This window comes from Engystomops pustulosus, chromosome 9, assembly GCF_040894005.1.
Source record: "Engystomops pustulosus chromosome 9, aEngPut4.maternal, whole genome shotgun sequence".
NCBI lineage: Eukaryota > Metazoa > Chordata > Amphibia > Anura > Leptodactylidae > Engystomops > Engystomops pustulosus.
The window spans coordinates 111,400,249-111,422,466 of NC_092419.1; the positions used below are offsets into that span (position 1 = coordinate 111,400,249).

Below are 22,218 nucleotides of genomic sequence, written 5' to 3' on the forward strand. Positions count from 1 at the left end.
AGTGGGAGAGCTGGGTGTGTGCCTAGAAGCTGAGCTGCAGTTACCTGCCCTGGCCACTATATGGGAGTGGAGCTATAGGCACAGCGATATCTACCTGTGTAGTGGGAGAGATGGGTGTGTGCCTAGAAGCTGAGCTGCAGTTACCTGCCCTGGCCACTATATAGGGAGTGGAGCTATAGGCACAGCGATATCTACCTGTGTGGTGGGAGAGATGGGTGTGTGCCTAGAAGCTGAGCTGCAGTTACCTGCCCTGGCCACTATATAGGGAGTGGAGCTATAGGCACAGCTGTGTAGTGGGAGAGCTGGGTGTGTGCCTAGAAGCTGAGCTGCAGTTACCTGCCCTGGCCACTATATGGGAGTGGAGCTATAGGCACAGCGATATCTACCTGTGTAGTGGGAGAGATGGGTGTGTGCCTAGAAGCTGAGCTGCAGTTACCTGCCCTGGCCACTATATAGGGAGTGGAGCTATAGGCACAGCGATATCTACCTGTGTGGTGGGAGAGATGGGTGTGTGCCTAGAAGCTGAGCTGCAGTTACCTGCCCTGGCCACTATATAGGGAGTGGAGCTATAGGCACAGCGATATCTACCTGTGTAGTGGGAGAGATGGGTGTGTGCCTAGAAGCTGAGCTGCAGTTACCTGCCCTGGCCACTATATAGGGAGTGGAGCTATAGGCACAGCTGTGTAGTGGGAGAGCTGGGTGTGTGCCTAGAAGCTGAGCTGCAGTTACCTGCCCTGGCCACTATATAGGGAGTGGAGCTATAGGCACAGCGATATCTACCTGTGTAGTGGGAGAGATGGGTGTGTGCCTAGAAGGTGAGCTGCAGTTACCTGCCCTGGCCACTATATGGGAGTGGAGCTATAGGCACAGCGATATCTACCTGTGTAGTGGGAGAGATGGGTGTGTGCCTAGAAGCTGAGCTGCAGTTACCTGCCCTGGCCACTATATAGGGAGTGGAGCTATAGGCACAGCGATATCTACCTGTGTAGTGGGAGAGATGGGTGTGTGCCTAGAAGGTGAGCTGCAGTTACCTGCCCTGGCCACTATATGGGAGTGGAGCTATAGGCACAGCGATATCTACCTGTGTAGTGGGAGAGATGGGTGTGTGCCTAGAAGGTGAGCTGCAGTTACCTGCCCTGGCCACTATATGGGAGTGGAGCTATAGGCACAGCGATATCTACCTGTGTAGTGGGAGAGATGGGTGTGTGCCTAGAAGCTGAGCTGCAGTTACCTGCCCTGGCCACTATATAGGGAGTGGAGCTATAGGCACAGCTGTGTAGTGGGAGAGATGGGTGTGTGCCTAGAAGCTGAGCTGCAGTTACCTGCCCTGGCCACTATATAGGGAGTGGAGCTATAGGCACAGCGATATCTACCTGTGTGGTGGGAGAGATGGGTGTGTGCCTAGAAGCTGAGCTGCAGTTACCTGCCCTGGCCACTATATAGGGAGTGGAGCTATAGGCACAGCGATATCTACCTGTGTAGTGGGAGAGATGGGTGTGTGCCTAGAAGCTGAGCTGCAGTTACCTGCCCTGGCCACTATATAGGGAGTGGAGCTATAGGCACAGCTGTGTAGTGGGAGAGCTGGGTGTGTGCCTAGAAGCTGAGCTGCAGTTACCTGCCCTGGCCACTATATAGGGAGTGGAGCTATAGGCACAGCGATATCTACCTGTGTAGTGGGAGAGATGGGTGTGTGCCTAGAAGGTGAGCTGCAGTTACCTGCCCTGGCCACTATATGGGAGTGGAGCTATAGGCACAGCGATATCTACCTGTGTAGTGGGAGAGATGGGTGTGTGCCTAGAAGCTGAGCTGCAGTTACCTGCCCTGGCCACTATATAGGGAGTGGAGCTATAGGCACAGCGATATCTACCTGTGTGGTGGGAGAGATGGGTGTGTGCCTAGAAGCTGAGCTGCAGTTACCTGCCCTGGCCACTATATAGGGAGTGGAGCTATAGGCACAGCGATATCTACCTGTGTAGTGGGAGAGATGGGTGTGTGCCTAGAAGCTGAGCTGCAGTTACCTGCCCTGGCCACTATATAGGGAGTGGAGCTATAGGCACAGCTGTGTAGTGGGAGAGCTGGGTGTGTGCCTAGAAGCTGAGCTGCAGTTACCTGCCCTGGCCACTATATAGGGAGTGGAGCTATAGGCACAGCGATATCTACCTGTGTAGTGGGAGAGATGGGTGTGTGCCTAGAAGGTGAGCTGCAGTTACCTGCCCTGGCCACTATATGGGAGTGGAGCTATAGGCACAGCGATATCTACCTGTGTAGTGGGAGAGATGGGTGTGTGCCTAGAAGCTGAGCTGCAGTTACCTGCCCTGGCCACTATATAGGGAGTGGAGCTATAGGCACAGCTGTGTAGTGGGAGAGATGGGTGTGTGCCTAGAAGCTGAGCTGCAGTTACCTGCCCTGGCCACTATATAGGGAGTGGAGCTATAGGCACAGCGATATCTACCTGTGTGGTGGGAGAGATGGGTGTGTGCCTAGAAGCTGAGCTGCAGTTACCTGCCCTGGCCACTATATAGGGAGTGGAGCTATAGGCACAGCGATATCTACCTGTGTAGTGGGAGAGATGGGTGTGTGCCTAGAAGCTGAGCTGCAGTTACCTGCCCTGGCCACTATATAGGGAGTGGAGCTATAGGCACAGCTGTGTAGTGGGAGAGCTGGGTGTGTGCCTAGAAGCTGAGCTGCAGTTACCTGCCCTGGCCACTATATAGGGAGTGGAGCTATAGGCACAGCGATATCTACCTGTGTAGTGGGAGAGATGGGTGTGTGCCTAGAAGGTGAGCTGCAGTTACCTGCCCTGGCCACTATATGGGAGTGGAGCTATAGGCACAGCGATATCTACCTGTGTAGTGGGAGAGATGGGTGTGTGCCTAGAAGCTGAGCTGCAGTTACCTGCCCTGGCCACTATATAGGGAGTGGAGCTATAGGCACAGCTGTGTAGTGGGAGAGATGGGTGTGTGCCTAGAAGCTGAGCTGCAGTTACCTGCCCTGGCCACTATATAGGGAGTGGAGCTATAGGCACAGCGATATCTACCTGTGTGGTGGGAGAGATGGGTGTGTGCCTAGAAGCTGAGCTGCAGTTACCTGCCCTGGCCACTATATAGGGAGTGGAGCTATAGGCACAGCGATATCTACCTGTGTAGTGGGAGAGATGGGTGTGTGCCTAGAAGCTGAGCTGCAGTTACCTGCCCTGGCCACTATATAGGGAGTGGAGCTATAGGCACAGCTGTGTAGTGGGAGAGCTGGGTGTGTGCCTAGAAGCTGAGCTGCAGTTACCTGCCCTGGCCACTATATAGGGAGTGGAGCTATAGGCACAGCGATATCTACCTGTGTAGTGGGAGAGCTGGGTGTGTGCCTAGAAGCTCAGCTGCAGTTACCTGCCCTGGCCACTATATAGGGCGTGGAGCTATAGGCACAGCGATATCTACCTGTGTAGTGGGAGAGCTGGGTGTGTGCCTAGAAGCTGAGCTGCAGTTACCTGCCCTGGCCACTATATAGGGAGTGGAGCTATAGGCACAGCTGTGTAGTGGGAGAGATGGGTGTGTGCCTAGAAGCTGAGCTGCAGTTACCTGCCCTGGCCACTATATAGGGAGTGGAGCTATAGGCACAGCTGTGTAGTGGGAGAGCTGGGTGTGTGCCTAGAAGCTGAGCTGCAGTTACCTGCCCTGGCCACTATATAGGGAGTGGAGCTATAGGCACAGCTGTGTAGTGGGAGAGCTGGGTGTGTGCCTAGAAGCTGAGCTGCAGTTACCTGCCCTGGCCACTATATGGGAGTGGAGCTATAGGCACAGCTGTGTAGTGGGAGAGATGGGTGTGTGCCTAGAAGCTGAGCTGCAGTTACCTGCCCTGGCCACTATATGGGAGTGGAGCTATAGGCACAGCGATATCTACCTGTGTAGTGGGAGAGATGGGTGTGTGCCTAGAAGCTGAGCTGCAGTTACCTGCCCTGGCCACTATATAGGGAGTGGAGCTATAGGCACAGCTGTGTAGTGGGAGAGCTGGGTGTGTGCCTAGAAGCTGAGCTGCAGTTACCTGCCCTGGCCACTATATAGGGAGTGGAGCTATAGACACAGCGATATCTACCTGTGTAGTGGGAGAGATGGGTGTGTGCCTAGAAGCTGAGCTGCAGTTACCTGCCCTGGCCATTATATAGGGAATGGAGCTATAGGCACAGCGATATCTACCTGTGTAGTGGGAGAGATGGGTGTGTGCCTAGAAGCTGAGCTGCAGTTACCTGCCCTGGCCACTATATAGGGAGTGGAGCTATAGGCACAGCGATATCTACCTGTGTAGTGGGAGAGCTGGGTGTGTGCCTAGAAGCTGGGCTGCAGTTACCTGCCCTGGCCACTATATAGGGAGTGGAGCTATAGGCACAGCTGTGTAGTGGGAGAGATGGGTGTGTGCCTAGAGGTTGAGCTGCAGTTACCTGCCCTGGCCACTATATAGGGAGTGGAGCTATAGGCACAGCGATATCTACCTGTGTAGTGGGAGAGATGGGTGTGTGCCTAGAAGCTGAGCTGCAGTTACCTGCCCTGGCCACTATATAGGGAGTGGAGCTATAGGCACAGCTGTGTAGTGGGAGAGATGGGTGTGTGCCTAGAAGCTGAGCTGCAGTTACCTGCCCTGGCCACTATATAGGGAGTGGAGCTATAGGCACAGCGATATCTACCTGTGTAGTGGGAGAGCTGGGTGTGTGCCTAGAAGCTGAGCTGCAGTTACCTGCCCTGGCCACTATATAGGGAGTGGAGCTATAGGCACAGCGATATCTACCTGTGTAGCGGGTGAGCTGGGTGTGTGCCTAGAAGCTGAGCTGCAGTTACCTGCCCTGGCCACTATATAGGGAGTGGAGCTATAGGCACAGCGATATCTACCTGTGTAGTGGGAGAGATGGGTGTGTGCCTAGAAGGTGAGCTGCAGTTACCTGCCCTGGCCACTATATGGGAGTGGAGCTATAGGCACAGCGATATCTACCTGTGTAGTGGGAGAGATGGGTGTGTGCCTAGAAGCTGAGCTGCAGTTACCTGCCCTGGCCACTATATAGGGAGTGGAGCTATAGGCACAGCTGTGTAGTGGGAGAGATGGGTGTGTGCCTAGAAGCTGAGCTGCAGTTACCTGCCCTGGCCACTATATAGGGAGTGGAGCTATAGGCACAGCGATATCTACCTGTGTGGTGGGAGAGATGGGTGTGTGCCTAGAAGCTGAGCTGCAGTTACCTGCCCTGGCCACTATATAGGGAGTGGAGCTATAGGCACAGCGATATCTACCTGTGTAGTGGGAGAGATGGGTGTGTGCCTAGAAGCTGAGCTGCAGTTACCTGCCCTGGCCACTATATAGGGAGTGGAGCTATAGGCACAGCTGTGTAGTGGGAGAGCTGGGTGTGTGCCTAGAAGCTGAGCTGCAGTTACCTGCCCTGGCCACTATATAGGGAGTGGAGCTATAGACACAGCGATATCTACCTGTGTAGTGGGAGAGATGGGTGTGTGCCTAGAAGCTGAGCTGCAGTTACCTGCCCTGGCCATTATATAGGGAATGGAGCTATAGGCACAGCGATATCTACCTGTGTAGTGGGAGAGATGGGTGTGTGCCTAGAAGCTGAGCTGCAGTTACCTGCCCTGGCCACTATATAGGGAGTGGAGCTATAGGCACAGCGATATCTACCTGTGTAGTGGGAGAGCTGGGTGTGTGCCTAGAAGCTGGGCTGCAGTTACCTGCCCTGGCCACTATATAGGGAGTGGAGCTATAGGCACAGCTGTGTAGTGGGAGAGATGGGTGTGTGCCTAGAGGTTGAGCTGCAGTTACCTGCCCTGGCCACTATATAGGGAGTGGAGCTATAGGCACAGCGATATCTACCTGTGTAGTGGGAGAGATGGGTGTGTGCCTAGAAGCTGAGCTGCAGTTACCTGCCCTGGCCACTATATAGGGAGTGGAGCTATAGGCACAGCTGTGTAGTGGGAGAGATGGGTGTGTGCCTAGAAGCTGAGCTGCAGTTACCTGCCCTGGCCACTATATAGGGAGTGGAGCTATAGGCACAGCGATATCTACCTGTGTAGTGGGAGAGCTGGGTGTGTGCCTAGAAGCTGAGCTGCAGTTACCTGCCCTGGCCACTATATAGGGAGTGGAGCTATAGGCACAGCGATATCTACCTGTGTAGCGGGTGAGCTGGGTGTGTGCCTAGAAGCTGAGCTGCAGTTACCTGCCCTGGCCACTATATAGGGAGTGGAGCTATAGGCACAGCGATATCTACCTGTGTAGTGGGAGAGATGGGTGTGTGCCTAGAAGGTGAGCTGCAGTTACCTGCCCTGGCCACTATATGGGAGTGGAGCTATAGGCACAGCGATATCTACCTGTGTAGTGGGAGAGATGGGTGTGTGCCTAGAAGCTGAGCTGCAGTTACCTGCCCTGGCCACTATATAGGGAGTGGAGCTATAGGCACAGCTGTGTAGTGGGAGAGATGGGTGTGTGCCTAGAAGCTGAGCTGCAGTTACCTGCCCTGGCCACTATATAGGGAGTGGAGCTATAGGCACAGCGATATCTACCTGTGTGGTGGGAGAGATGGGTGTGTGCCTAGAAGCTGAGCTGCAGTTACCTGCCCTGGCCACTATATAGGGAGTGGAGCTATAGGCACAGCGATATCTACCTGTGTAGTGGGAGAGATGGGTGTGTGCCTAGAAGCTGAGCTGCAGTTACCTGCCCTGGCCACTATATAGGGAGTGGAGCTATAGGCACAGCTGTGTAGTGGGAGAGCTGGGTGTGTGCCTAGAAGCTGAGCTGCAGTTACCTGCCCTGGCCACTATATAGGGAGTGGAGCTATAGGCACAGCGATATCTACCTGTGTAGTGGGAGAGCTGGGTGTGTGCCTAGAAGCTCAGCTGCAGTTACCTGCCCTGGCCACTATATAGGGCGTGGAGCTATAGGCACAGCGATATCTACCTGTGTAGTGGGAGAGCTGGGTGTGTGCCTAGAAGCTGAGCTGCAGTTACCTGCCCTGGCCACTATATAGGGAGTGGAGCTATAGGCACAGCTGTGTAGTGGGAGAGATGGGTGTGTGCCTAGAAGCTGAGCTGCAGTTACCTGCCCTGGCCACTATATAGGGAGTGGAGCTATAGGCACAGCGATATCTACCTGTGTAGCGGGTGAGCTGGGTGTGTGCCTAGAAGCTGAGCTGCAGTTACCTGCCTTGGCCACTACACACAGAATGAAGCTGTTGTGGGCACCCAGGACGTTAAAGGGGAACTCTAGTCGTGGAATACTCCTTTAAAAATCAGGCTAGAGTATAAGTGGGGACATGCTGGGAGTTGTAGTTATGCAGTGTTGCCCTATAAGCAGTTCAGTAAGAGTCTTGGGGGCTCTGGCTCTGCCTGTAGGGACAGTACATTGGGTTATCATGGCCGCCTCTCCTGTACTTGGGAGATGAGGAGACATAATCACCGCCTTCCTACCGTCCTCTGTTATTACCCCGCTCAGCCTCGGCTATTTCAGTATCTGCCTCTTCTAATTAAAACAAATGAGAGCTCAGCGGCGCCTACGCATGGTGGGAGCAGGCATTACTAGAGGCACAGAGTGGCTATACAATCCATGACTTGCCCCTCCTAAATGATTGATGATGTCCTCATAGCCTAGAGCTTCAGGGATCTACTATGGCAGTGTGACAGTCAGGGAGCCGGATCCTGTCTCCATCCTTCCCTTATTCTGTGAGCAGATCGGCCCGAAACTCCCTGCTGTTATATGAATGGAAAGTGCGAATCACTGGCGCTGCTGTCCATCTGCCGACTACATGCATCCAGCAGGAGGCTGCCAGGACAGCAGGGGGCAGCACTGCACAGAACAGGGACAAGGTACAGAAAATGTAACAGATACAATGTAACCGGGAATCTAATATACATTGTCATGATAACTAAACTCTCCATCTCCAGGTTATACCGGCTGTACATATATCACTATATACAGGAGATCCCCAGGTTATACCAGCTGTACATATATCATTATATACAGGAGATCCCCAGGTTATACCGGCTGTACATATATCATTATATACAGGGGATCCCCAGGTTATACCGGCTGTACATATATCATTATATACAGGAGATCCCCAGGTTATACCGGCTGTACATATATGATTATATACAGGAGATCCCCAGGTTATACCGGCTGTACATATATGATTATATACAGGAGATCCCCAGGTTATACCAGCTGTACATATATGATTATATACAGGAGATCCCCAGGTTATACCGACTGTACATATATCATTATATACAGGAGATCCCCAGGTTATACCAGCTGTACATATATCATTATATACAGGAGATCCCCAGGTTATACCAGCTGTACATATACCATTATATACAGGAGATCCCCAGGTTATACCGGCTGTACATATATCACTATATACAGGAGATCCCCAGGTTATACCGGCTGTACATATATCACTATATACAGGAGATCCCCAGGTTATACCGGCTGTACATATATCACTATATACAGGAGATCCCCAGGTTATACCGGCTGTACATATATCATTATATACAGGAGATCCCCAGGTTATACCGGCTGTACATATATCATTATATACAGGAGATCCCCAGGTTATACCGGCTGTACATATATCATTATATACAGGAGATCCCCAGGTTATACCGGCTGTACATATATCATTATATACAGGAGATCCCCAGGTTATACCGGCTGGACATATATCATTATATACAGGAGATCCCCAGGTTATACCGGCTGGACATATATCATTATATACAGGAGATCCCCAGGTTATACCGGCTGTACATATATCATTATATACAGGAGATCCCCAGGTTATACCGGCTGTACATATATCATTATATACAGGAGATCCCCAGGTTATACCGGCTGTACATATATCATTATATACAGGAGATCCCCAGGTTATACCGGCTGTACATATATCATTATATACAGGAGATCCCCAGGTTATACCGGCTGTACATATATCATTATATACAGGAGATCCCCAGGTTATACCGGCTGGACATATATCATTATATACAGGAGATCCCCAGGTTATACCAGCTGGGTATCTAATCTTATCCTGTGTGATGAGTTGGTGTATTCAAGTCTGGGCCCCCAGTACCTTATTATTGATACTGTATCCAAGCCAAGCATGTGTGATACAGTCTCGGGGATGTATACAGAGCGTTGCATTACATACAATGAGAGATTAGTGAATAACTACTATAATGCGGATCATGTCTTTAGATTTTCCTCTAGATCTGCCACAGATGGACAGACTGCTCCCTCCTCCTCCCACACAACGATTGCTCCTGGCACGCTGCATTTGTTATGTTTTTTTTGTGGAGTTTAGGGTGAAATTGGGAGGTTTCCAGTTTCTGTTTAATTAGGAGCTGGAAGAAGGAAGTGAAATTTGGAGACTGGCTACTCGTAAATGGGGGAGGCAGTGATTTACTGTCATCATCCAAAGGACAGCAAAGGAACATCCATAACATATTATCTAGTGTTGGTGTGTAACATGTATATGAGGAGCTCGTGGTGGTGTATAATCTGTATGCAATGAGCTCCCCCTAGTGGTGGTGTATAATCTGTATGTAGTGAGCTCCCCCTAGTGGTGGTGTATAATGTGTATGTAGTGAGCTCCCCCTAGTGGTGGTGTATAATCTGTATGTAGTGAGCTCCCCCTAGTGGTGGTGTATAATCTGTATGTAGTGAGCTCCCCCTAGTGGTGGTGTATAATCTGTATGTAGTGAGCTCCCCCTAGTGGTGGTGTATAATCTGTATGTAGTGAGCTCCTCCTAGTGGTGGTGTATAATCTGTATGTAGTGAGCTCCTCCTAGTGGTGGTGTATAATCTGTATGTAGTGATCTCCTCCTAGTGGTGGTGTATAATCTGTATGTAGTGAGCTCCCCCTAGTGGTGGTGTATAATGTGTATGTAGTGAGCTCCCCCTAGTGGTGGTGTATAATGTGTATGTATTGAGCTCCCCCTAGTGGTGGTGTATAATGTGTATGTAGTGATCTCCTCCTAGTGGTGGTGTATAATGTGTATGTAGTGATCTCCTCCTAGTGGTGATGTATAATCTGTATGTAGTGATCTCCCCCTAGTGGTGATGTATAATGTGTATGTAGTGATCTCCTCCTAGTGGTGGTGTATAATCTGTATGTAGTGATCTCCCCCTAGTGGTGGTGTATAATCTGTATGTAGTGATCTCCCCCTAGTGGTGGTGTATAATCTGTATGTAGTGATCTCCCCCTAGTGGTGGTGTATAATGTGTATGTAGTGATCTCCCCCTAGTGGTGGTGTATAATGTGTATGTAGTGATCTCCCCCTAGTGGTGGTGTATAATCTGTATGTAGTGATCACCCCCTAGTGGTGGTGTATAATGTGTATGTAGTGATCTCCCCCTAGTGGTGGTGTATAATCTGTATGTAGTGATCACCTCCTAGTGGTGGTGTATAATGTGTATGTAGTGAGCTCCCCCTAGTGGTGGTGTATAATCTGTATGTAGTGATCTCCTCCTAGTGGTGGTGTATAATGTGTATGTAGTGATCTCCTCCTAGTGGTGGTGTATAATCTGTATGTAGTGATCTCCCCCTAGTGGTGGTGTATAATCTGTATGTAGTGATCTCCTCCTAGTGGTGGTGTATAATGTGTATGTAGTGATCACCTCCTAGTGGTGGTGTATAATGTGTATGTAGTGATCTCCCCCTAGTGGTGGTGTATAATCTGTATGTAGTGATCTCCTCCTAGTGGTGGTGTATAATGTGTATGTAGTGATCTCCTCCTAGTGGTGGTGTATAATGTGTATGTAGTGATCTCCCCCTAGTGGTGGTGTATAATCTGTATGTAGTGAGCTCCCCCTAGTGGTGGTGTATAATCTGTATGTAGTGAGCTCCCCCTAGTGGTGGTGTATAATGTGTATGTACTGATCTCCTCCTAGTGGTGGTGTATAATCTGTATGTAGTGATCTCCCCCTAGTGGTGGTGTATAATCTGTATGTAGTGATCTCCCCCTAGTGGTGGTGTATAATCTGTATGTAGTGATCTCCCCCTAGTGGTGGTGTATAATCTGTATGTAGTGATCTCCCCCTAGTGGTGATGTATAATCTGTATGTAGTGATCTCCTCCTAGTGGTGGTGTATAATGTGTATGTAGTGATCTCCCCCTAGTGGTGGTGTATAATGTGTATGTAGTGATCTCCTCCTAGTGGTGGTGTATAATGTGTATGTAGTGATCTCCTCCTAGTGGTGGTGTATAATCTGTATGTAGTGATCTCCCCCTAGTGGTGATGTATAATGTGTATGTAGTGAGCTCCCCCTAGTGGTGGTGTATAATGTGTATGTAGTGAGCTCCCCCTAGTGGTGGTGTATAATCTGTATGTAGTGAGCTCCCCCTAGTGGTGGTGTATAATGTGTATGTAGTGATCTCCCCCTAGTGGTGGTGTATAATCTGTATGTAGTGATCTCCCCCTAGTGGTGATGTATAATCTGTATGTAGTGATCTCCTCCTAGTGGTGGTGTATAATGTGTATGTAGTGATCTCCTCCTAGTGGTGGTGTATAATGTGTATGTAGTGATCTCCTCCTAGTGGTGGTGTATAATGTGTATGTAGTGATCTCCTCCTAGTGGTGGTGTATAATCTGTATGTAGTGATCTCCCCCTAGTGGTGGTGTATAATGTGTATGTAGTGATCTCCTCCTAGTGGTGGTGTATAATGTGTATGTAGTGATCTCCTCCTAGTGGTGGTGTATAATCTGTATGTAGTGATCTCCCCCTAGTGGTGGTGTATAATGTGTATGTAGTGAGCTCCCCCTAGTGGTGGTGTATAATGTGTATGTAGTGAGCTCCCCCTAGTGGTGGTGTATAATGTGTATGTAGTGAGCTCACCCTAGTGGTGGTGTATAATGTGTATGTAGTGAGCTCACCCTAGTGGTGATGTATAATCTGTATGTAGTGAGCTCCCCCTAGTGGTGGTGTATAATCTGTATGTAGTGAGCTCCCCCTAGTGGTGGTGTATAATCTGTATGTAGTGAGCTCCCCCTAGTGGTGGTGTATAATCTGTATGTAGTGAGCTCCCCCTAGTGGTGGTGTATAATCTGTATGTAGTGAGCTCCCCCTAGTGGTGACTGTCTAATAGATCATATATTCTGATCGTTCTTCTGTGTATGTGCTGGTAGCTCCTATTCGGCTGCAATCCTCACCCCATATTATAATATATATTGCTCTTCTCCTCTTATCTGTTTGTATTGATGAAATTCTGAATTGAATGTATTGGGCTGCAGTATATATGGTGACATTTAATATCCTGACCGTGTACAATCCCCAAATAGATGACATCCCCTGATAGAAGCCATGAGGGTAGAATGTGCTGCCGCTGTGTCTTACTGATGGATTACAGACGGCCGGGAATTCCGCATGTGTCATGCTTGGAATTCTGTGTATCCTGGGATAGGGTTACATGGAGCTCCCCCTTCTGATATCCTCAGGGTCATGGTGGTGATCTGTGTTGGCTATAGATGTGTAATACTCGCCTCCTCTTCCTCCTGCAGGTATAAAGGCTTCATTAAAGACTGTCCTAGCGGTCAGCTGGATGCCGCAGGGTTCCAGAAGATTTACAAACAGTTCTTCCCCTTTGGAGACCCGACAAAATTTGCCACTTTCGTCTTCAATGTTTTTGATGAGAACAAGGTAAGTCATGTGGAGTATAAGAGCGGCACCCTACACCAGTCTGCTGCTGCACCCCTGTAATCAGCCATGATGGGTGCAATCACCGACACCTGCAGCTTCTCAAGTTATAGACCTCCTCCCTCACTGCCCATAGCAGCAGCGCCAGCAGGAGAGCTCCTGGGCAGTGGGAGATGTGAAGAGCCGCAGGGAGAAGCACATGGTGGAGCGACCTCCTATGTGGCACCCAGAGGTTTTTTACCAGCAGCTCTGAGTGCCGGGACAGACAGGTTGGAATCGGTGTAAAACCGATCCCTATGTCGTCCTGTTGCCACTGACGGCACAACTTGCACAGAAGGGGAGTCCTTGCATTATAACAAAACATGATGTAAGGAATCCATCCGCACACCTGCCTGACGAGCGGCCTCTTACACATCTGTCACTGATAGGACTACCCAGCGCTTGTAAGTGCTCACAGTAGTGTTCAGCGCTTTCCTAGGGCTTGTGAGTACTCCTAGTGCAGTAGTGTTCAGCGCTTTCCTAGGGCTCGTGAGTACTCATAGTGCAGTAGTGTTCAGCGCTGTCCTAGGGCTCGTGAGTACTCCTAGTGCAGTAGTGTTCAGCGCTTTCCTAGGGCTCGTGAGTACTCATAGTGCAGTAGTGTTCAGCGCTTTCCTAGGGCTCGTGAGTACTCCTAGTGCAGTAGTGTTCGGCGCTTTCCTAGGGCTCGTGAGTACTCGTAGTGCAGTAGTGTTCAGAGCTTTCCTAGGGCTCGTGAGTACTCGTAGTGCAGTAGTGTTCGGCGCTTTCCTAGGGCTCGTGAGTACTCGTAGTGCAGTAGTGTTCGGCGCTTTCCTAGGGCTCGTGAGTACTCCTAGTGCAGTAGTGTTCGGCGCTTTCCTAGGGCTCGTGAGTACTCCTAGTGCAGTAGTGTTCAGCGCTTTCCTAGGGCTCGTGAGTACTCGTAGTGCAGTAGTGTTCAGCGCTTTCCTAGGGCTCGTAGTGCAGTAGTGTTCAGCGCTTTCCTAGGGCTCGTGAGTACTCGTAGTGCAGTAGTGTTCAGCGCTTTCCTAGGGCTCGTGAGTACTCGTAGTGCAGTAGTGTTCAGCGCTTTCCTAGGGCTCGTGAGTACTCGTAGTGCAGTAGTGTTCAGCGCTTTCCTAGGGCTCGTGAGTACTCGTAGTGCAGTAGTGTTCAGCGCTTTCCTAGGGCTCGTGAGTACTCGTAGTGCAGTAGTGTTCAGCGCTTTCCTAGGGCTCGTGAGTACTCGTAGTGCAGTAGTGTTCAGCGCTGTCCTAGGGCTCGTGAGTACTCCTAGTGCAGTAGTGTTCAGCGCTTTCCTAGGGCTCGTGAGTACTCGTAGTGCAGTAGTGTTCAGCGCTTTCCTAGGGCTCGTGAGTACTCCTAGTGCAGTAGTGTTCAGCGCTTTCCTAGGGCTCGTGAGTACTCGTAGTGCAGTAGTGTTCAGCGCTGTCCTAGGGCTCGTAGTGCAGTAGTGTTCAGCGCTTTCCTAGGGCTCGTGAGTACTCGTAGTGCAGTAGTGTTCAGCGCTTTCCTAGGGCTCGTGAGTACTCGTAGTGCAGTAGTGTTCAGCGCTTTCCTAGGGCTCGTGAGTACTCGTAGTGCAGTAGTGTTCAGCGCTTTCCTAGGGCTCGTGAGTACTCGTAGTGCAGTAGTGTTCAGCGCTGTCCTAGGGCTCGTAGTGCAGTAGTGTTCAGCGCTTTCCTAGGGCTCGTGAGTACTCGTAGTGCAGTAGTGTTCAGCGCTTTCCTAGGGCTCGTGAGTACTCGTAGTGCAGTAGTGTTCAGCGCTGTCCTAGGGCTCGTGAGTACTCGTAGTGCAGTAGTGTTCAGCGCTGTCCTAGGGCTCGTGAGTACTCGTAGTGCAGTAGTGTTCAGCGCTGTCCTAGGGCTCGTGAGTACTCGTAGTGCAGTAGTGTTCAGCGCTTTCCTAGGGCTCGTGAGTACTCGTAGTGCAGTAGTGTTCAGCGCTTTCCTAGGGCTCGTGAGTACTCCTAGTGCAGTAGTGTTCAGCGCTTTCCTAGGGCTCGTGAGTACTCGTAGTGCAGTAGTGTTCAGCGCTGTCCTAGGGCTCGTAGTGCAGTAGTGTTCAGCGCTTTCCTAGGGCTCGTGAGTACTCCTAGTGCAGTAGTGTTCAGCGCTTTCCTAGGGCTCGTGAGTACTCGTAGTGCAGTAGTGTTCAGCGCTTTCCTAGGGCTCGTGAGTACTCGTAGTGCAGTAGTGTTCAGCGCTGTCCTAGGGCTCGTGAGTACTCCTAGTGCAGTAGTGTTCAGCGCTTTCCTAGGGCTCGTGAGTACTCCTAGTGCAGTAGTGTTCGGCGCTTTCCTAGGGCTCGTGAGTACTCCTAGTGCAGTAGTGTTCGGCGCTTTCCTAGGGCTCGTGAGTACTCCTAGTGCAGTAGTGTTCGGCGCTTTCCTAGGGCTCGTGAGTACTCCTAGTGCAGTAGTGTTCGGCGCTTTCCTAGGGCTCGTGAGTACTCCTAGTGCAGTAGTGTTCAGCGCTTTCCTAGGGCTCGTGAGTACTCCTAGTGCAGTAGTGTTCGGCGCTTTCCTAGGGCTCGTGAGTACTCCTAGTGCAGTAGTGTTCGGCGCTTTCCTAGGGCTCGTGAGTACTCCTAGTGCAGTAGTGTTCGGCGCTTTCCTAGGGCTCGTGAGTACTCCTAGTGCAGTAGTGTTCGGCGCTTTCCTAGGGCTCGTGAGTACTCCTAGTGCAGTAGTGTTCGGCGCTTTCCTAGGGCTCGTGAGTACTCCTAGTGCAGTAGTGTTCGGCGCTTTCCTAGGGCTCGTGAGTACTCCTAGTGCAGTAGTGTTCGGCGCTTTCCTAGGGCTCGTGAGTACTCGTAGTGCAGTAGTGTTCGGCGCTTTCCGAGGGCTCGTGAGTACTCGTAGTGCAGTAGTGTTCGGCGCTTTCCTAGGGCTCGTGAGTACTCGTAGTGCAGTAGTGTTCAGCGCTTTCCTAGGGCTCGTGAGTACTCCTAGTGCAGTAGTGTTCAGCGCTTGCCCCTGTGCACTGCCCAGGTATACAGGGTAAATGCAGTGCAACCCAGCGGCAGCCTCCACAGCACAGCTCCTCTGCCTCCTCTCTACTATCTAGCAGTTACCACAGCACAGCTCCTCTGCCTCCTCGCTACTACCTAGCAGCCTCCACAGCACAGCTCCTCTGCCTCCTCGCTACTACCTAGCAGCCTCCACAGCACAGCTCCTCTGCCTCCTCTCTACTACCTAGCAGCCTCCACAGCACAGCTCCTCTGCCTCCTCTCTACTACCTAGCAGCCTCCACAGCACAGCTCCTCTGCCTCCTCTCTACTATCTAGCAGTTACCACAGCACAGCTCCTCTGCCTCCTCGCTACTACCTAGCAGCCTCCACAGCACAGCTCCTCTGCCTCCTCGCTACTACCTAGCAGCCTCCACAGCACAGCTCCTCTGCCTCCTCTCTACTACCTAGCAGCCTCCACAGCACAGCTCCTCTGCCTCCTCTCTACTACCTAGCAGCCTCCACAGCACAGCTCCTCTGCCTCCTCTCTACTACCTAGCAGTTCCCACAGCACAGCTCCTCTCCTCCTCGCTACTACCTAGCAATTCCCACAGCACAGCTCCTCTCCTCCTCTCTACTACCTAGCAGCCTCCACAGCACAGCTCCTCTGCCTCCTCTCTACTACCTAGCAGTTCCCACAGCACAGCTCCTCTCCTCCTCGCTACTACCTAGCAGTTCCCACAGCACAGCTCCTCTCCTCCTCTCTACTACCTAGCAGCCTCCACAGCACAGCTCCTCTGCCTCCTCTCTACTACCTAGCAGTTCCCACAGCACAGCTCCTCTCCTCCTCGCTACTACCTAGCAGTTCCCACAGCACAGCTCCTCTGCCTCCTCTCTACTACCTAGCAGCCTCCACAGCACAGCTCCTCTGCCTCCTCTCTACTACCTAGCAGCCTCCACAGCACAGCTCCTCTCCTCCTCTCTACTACCTAGCAGCCTCCACAGCACAGCTCCTCTCCTCCTCTCTACTACCTAGCAGCCTCCACAGCACAGCTCCTCTCCTCCTCTCTACTACCTAGCAGTTCCCACAGCACAGCTCCTCTCCTCCTCTCTACTACCTAGCAGCCTCCACAGCACAGCTCCTCTCCTCCTCTCTACTACCTAGCAGCCTCCACAGCACAGCTCCTCTCCTCCTCTCTACTACCTAGCAGCCTCCACAGCACAGCTCCTCTGCCTTCTCTCTACTACCTAGCAGCCTCCACAGCACAGCTCCTCTGCCTCCTCTCTACTACCTAGCAGCCTCCACAGCACAGCTCCTCTCCTCCTCTCTACTACCTAGCAGCCTCCACAGCACAGCTCCTCTCCTCCTCTCTACTACCTAGCAGCCTCCACAGCACAGCTCCTCTCCCTCCTCTCTACTACCTAGCAGCCTCCACAGCACAGCTCCTCTGCCTTCTCTCTACTACCTAGCAGCCTCCACAGCACAGCTCCTCTCCTCCTCTCTACTACCTAGCAGCCTCCACAGCACAGCTCCTCTCCTGACAGGAGAAAAGTCTAAAATAATCCTGACGCATCGAAAAAATGCATAAAGAGTAAAACTGCCTGTACAAGAGTCTATGATGCCCGCACAGGTGTTTATGCGACCTCTAGTGGCACCCATTGTCCTGCCAGATCCTGCTGCTGTGTTTTTAGGAAGTCCTCTGCAATAGTTCCCAAACATTGGTTCAGAGCAGTGATGATAGGAGTCTGCTCCCGTAAGAAGTACATGCATCCTCTGCATCCCTCAGGTTACGCAGCTGTAATATCAGGGAGGTGGTAGTAACGCAGCAGCCGTCCTCCTCCTTCATCACTAATGACACTGACCTCTTCTCATCCGCAGGACGGGAGAATCGAGTTTTCGGAATTCATCCAGGCCTTGTCGGTCACTTCACGTGGGACGCTGGATGAGAAGCTGAGATGTGAGTGATCTCCATTGTGTCTGCTGAATTATTCATTGTATTATAAGCAGGAGATGTACACAGGGAAAGCATCATTACTCCAAAGGCTCAGGACACTGTATCACACAGGATAGGATTAGATACACCGCCCAGCAGACGGTATCACACAGGATGGGCTTCGATGCACAGCAGACGGTATCACACAGGATAGGATTAGATACACCGCCCAGCAGACAGTATCACACAGGATGGGATTAGATACACAGCTCAGCAGACTGTATCACCCATGATGGGATTAGATACACATCTCAGCAGACAGTATCACACAGGAGAGTATAAGATACACAGCTCAGCAGTCAGTATCACACAGGATAGGATTAGATACACAGCTCAGCAGACTGTATCACACAGGATGGGATTAGATACGCATCTCAGCAGGCAGTATCACACAGGATAGGATTAGATACACAGCTCAGCAGACAGTATCACACAGGATAGGATTAGATACACAGCTCAGGAGACTGTATCACACAGGATAGGATTAGATACACAGCTCAGCAGTATCACACAGGAGAGGATTAGATACACAGCTCAGCAGACAGTATCACACAGGATAGGATTAGATACGCATCTCAGCAGGCAGTATCACACAGGATAGGATTAGATACACAGCTCAGCAGACAGTATCACACAGGATAGGATTACATATACAGCTCAGCAGACAGTATCACACAGGATAGGATTAGATACACAGCTCAGCAGTATCACACAGGAGAGGATTAGATACACAGCTCAGCAGACAGTATCACACAGGATAGGATTAGATACACAGCTCAGCAGCCAGTATCACACAGGAGAGGATTAGATACACAGCTCAGCAGACAGTATCACACAGGATGGGATTAGATACACAGCTCAGCAGACAGTATCACACAGGAGAGGATTAGATACACAGCTCAGCAGACAGTATCGCACAGGATAGGATTAGATACACAGCTCAGCAGTATCACACAGGAGAGAATTAGATACACAGCTCAGCAGACAGTATCACACAGGATAGGATTACATATACAGCTCAGCAGGCAGTATCACACAGGACAGGATTAGATACACAGCTCAGCAGACAGTATCACACAGGATAGGATTAGATACACAGCTCAGCAGCCAGTATCACACAGGAGAGGATTAGATACACAGCTCAGCAGACAGTATCACACAGGAGAGGATTAGATACACTGCTCAGCAGACAGTATCACACAGGATAGGATTAGATACACAGCTCAGCAGACAGTATCACACAGGATAGGATTAGATACACAGCTCAGCAGACAGTATCACACAGGAGAGGATTAGATACACAGCTCAGCAGACAGTATCACACAGGATGGGATTAGATACACAGCTCAGCAGGCAGTATCACACAGGATAGGATTACATATACAGCTCAGCAGGCAGTATCACACAGGACAGGATTAGATACATTGTCCGTAGCCTTGATGTGATTATGATGATGGATCCTTGTATTTATGACTCTTTTTCCAGGGGCGTTTAAGTTGTATGACTTGGATAATGATGGGTACATCACACGGAATGAGATGCTGGACATAGTGGATGCAATCTATCAGATGGTGGTAAGATGTGGACGTGTTATTCTGGGGTTGTCCTGTGTTACAGATGATTGTAGAGTAGGACTTCCATGTGTTTCCTGCCCCATAGATTGGGTCCAGGATGGAAGTGCAGCTCTAGGGAAGCAGATGTAGCTGAAGTGCAGTACCACACATAACCTGCTCCCTGGGGGGCGCTGTGTTTATAGTAGAGCAGCCATATTTGACTGTATTTGGGTCTGATATGAATGTGTCTGTTCTGGCAGGGGAACACGGTAGAGCTTCCGGAGGAGGAGAACACCCCAGAGAAGAGAGTAGATCGGATTTTTGCCATGATGGACAAGGTGAGAAAGTGGATGTGTCTGTCTCCTGGCAGATGTTACTGGATGTGACTGGAACTGCTGTCATCTGCAGAGTTTTCGTGTCAATGTGTCCTTACAGGAGGTAATGATATTTCTCGTCCACCTTTTCCAGAACTCGGATGGTAAACTCACCCTGCAGGAGTTTCAAGAAGGATCCAAGGCCGACCCCTCCATCGTGCAAGCGCTATCACTATACGACGGGCTGGTATAGGGACCGCCGACCACAACTGTGTGTGAGTGACGTATACATGACTGCGCCATCATCAGATCCGGCTCTTCATGACTCCTGGCTGAACCTGGCACTGACCGGGCATCTGATACACTGTGGCCTCCAACCAGTGTGAACAGAGCCTTAGGATAGAGCACACAAAATAAGCCTTTTATATTAAAGGGATGATGCAAAAGCGCAGAACTGAGGGTCCCCACTGACCAGGAGTAAGGAGATTCTCTTCCCTATGGAGAAGCTCCGGGGGAAGGGGGGGGGGGGCAGACACCCCTCTATTACACGGATAGGTTCAGTATTCACCCCTTCACTTCATGCACTAGTTGGGACCCCCATTCTTGTCCCCTGCAGGGGTCCCAGCGGTCATACCCCTAATGATACTGGAGATATTGGGGAAGGATGTGGTCCCCATCCTATCCGCACACGTCTGCATTGCCCTACATGGCACCTAAGTAAGAATTTAGGTGCTAATTTCAGAGGAAATAGTTTTCGCTGATGTCATCGGAGGCTTCTGGCAACAGGAATCTTTAATGTGATAGAAGGAAATCCCCGCGAATGTTCTGCCCCATGGGTCACATAATTGTCCCTAACTGAACTGGAGAACAGGGATTACACCACCACCAGGGGGAGCCACAGGGAAGCGGCAGATGCATTGGAAAGGTTTATATATATATTATGTAATAGAGATGATGGAGGGAAGGAGCGCAGCTACACATCTGACTACAGGCACCCCAGCGAGGATGGAATGAAGGGGGGGGGGATCCCGAGGATGGAATGGGAGGGGGGGGGGTCCTGAGGATAGGATGGGAGGGGGGGGGGTCCTGAGGATAGGATGGGAGGGGGGGGGGGGTCCCGAGGATAGGATGGGAGGGGGGGGGGGGGACCCGAGGATAGGATGGGAGGGGGGGGGGGGGACCCGAGGATAGGATGGGAGGGGGGGGGGGTCCCCGAGGATAGGATGGGAGGGGGGGGGGGTCCCGAGGATAGAATGGGGGGGGGGGGGTCCTGAGGATGGAATGGGAGGAGGGGGGGGGGGGGTCCTGAGGATGGAATGGGAGGAGGGGGGGGGGGGGTCCTGAGGATGGAATGGGAGGAGGGGGGGGGGGGTCCTGAGGATGGAATGGGAGGAGGGGGGGGGGTCCTGAGGATGGAATGGGAGGGGGTTGTGAGGGTAAGGGGTGCAGTGCCATGACTGGAGATACAATTGTATAACCCTGTAATGTAGCAGTGGAATCTAGTGGCAGGAAACCTGTTCTAGACATTAGAACAATAACTGATCTCCTGTGTATGGGGGGCCCTGATTATCCCCCTTGTCAGGGCGCTGGGGTATGATTGATTTCCCAGAGATGAGCAGTGACCAGAATGTTCTGTGCTTCTCTGGGTTTGGATTTTCCCGTAGTCCAGATTTGTTCCTCCTCCTGATGTTATGGCTAATGTTTCTGTATTTTCTGGATCTTTTTCAGATGCCCTAGGTAATAGTATCTTTCCTGTGCCACCAGACCAATGTCAGCAGCTTATGTCCCTCTTCTCAGTCACTCCCATACAGCCCAAGGATGAGGACGTCCATTGTGACATCGCGCCCCCTTCTTCCCTGCTCATGGGGGGCCGGCAGGCCGGGGGGCTACCCTGGTACTGGACATGCTTGGATTTTTACAGCGTCTCATTCCCTTCTTGCTGCTTCTTTTGTTATCGGAGAGGATTGCTTATTCACAAGGCAGAGCTAACCCCAGGACCCAGGGGGCTAGGGGGAGCCCCCCAGACCTTCACAAATCCTCAAACTGTCCCTTGTGTAGAGGATTGTCAGAGATCCCAGGCGAGGCCGTCCTACTCCTGCAGTATTCTGAGACTTGTGGAAGGACAGGATCGCTCCCACGCCATGCCTCAGGCTACATCATGCTGAATTGTGCTTTTTTTTTGTGAATAAGTGATTTTTTTATACATATCTATTGTATAGTATATCTTTTTTTAATTTATTTTTATGTAGTTGTTGTGTCACCTGCTTTGGACGCTTATTGGATGCAATTCACTTTTTTTCCGTTTTTTTTTTTTGGCATCTATGGTACATTTTTGCTTTTTTAACCTTCTACAGCAAATTGGGTTAACAAATAATGGTACCGAACCTGTTCTGAATCTGATCGTCTGCAAGTAAATTATTTTTTTTTTATTCTACAACAACTATTATATTTGGGGAGGAATAAATAAAGAAAGAAGCTTTACCTTTGTATTATGTGGGTACCTGTCAGTAGGTGTGATTTTGATTTATGCCGTGCTCTCTGCAGCCTGTATTTGGTATTGACCCTGGAGAGATGTGTAATCACACCTCACACTGCTGTGCTCTGTGCTCTCTGCAGCCAGTGTTATGTACTGTCCCTGGAGAGATGTGTAATCAGACCTCACACTGCTGTGCTCTGTGCTCTCTGCAGCCAGTGTTATGTACTGTCCCT

At 50.9% G+C, this 22,218-nt stretch overlaps 1 protein-coding gene across 1 annotated transcript in view; it reads left to right on the forward strand.

Moving 5' to 3' along the window:
• Window positions 1–21,996, forward strand: part of NCS1 (neuronal calcium sensor 1) — a 64,461-nt gene extending 42,465 nt beyond the window's left edge. The window contains exons 3-8 of the mRNA XM_072125757.1: window positions 12,540–12,678; window positions 17,528–17,606; window positions 19,128–19,216; window positions 19,456–19,533; window positions 19,664–19,782; window positions 21,238–21,996. Coding sequence (XP_071981858.1) covers window positions 12,540–12,678; window positions 17,528–17,606; window positions 19,128–19,216; window positions 19,456–19,533; window positions 19,664–19,762 — 484 coding nt within the window. The 3' untranslated portion in view covers window positions 19,763–19,782; window positions 21,238–21,996. The remainder of the gene's footprint in view (window positions 1–12,539; window positions 12,679–17,527; window positions 17,607–19,127; window positions 19,217–19,455; window positions 19,534–19,663; window positions 19,783–21,237) is intronic.
• The last annotated feature ends 222 nt before the right edge of the window (window positions 21,997–22,218 follow it).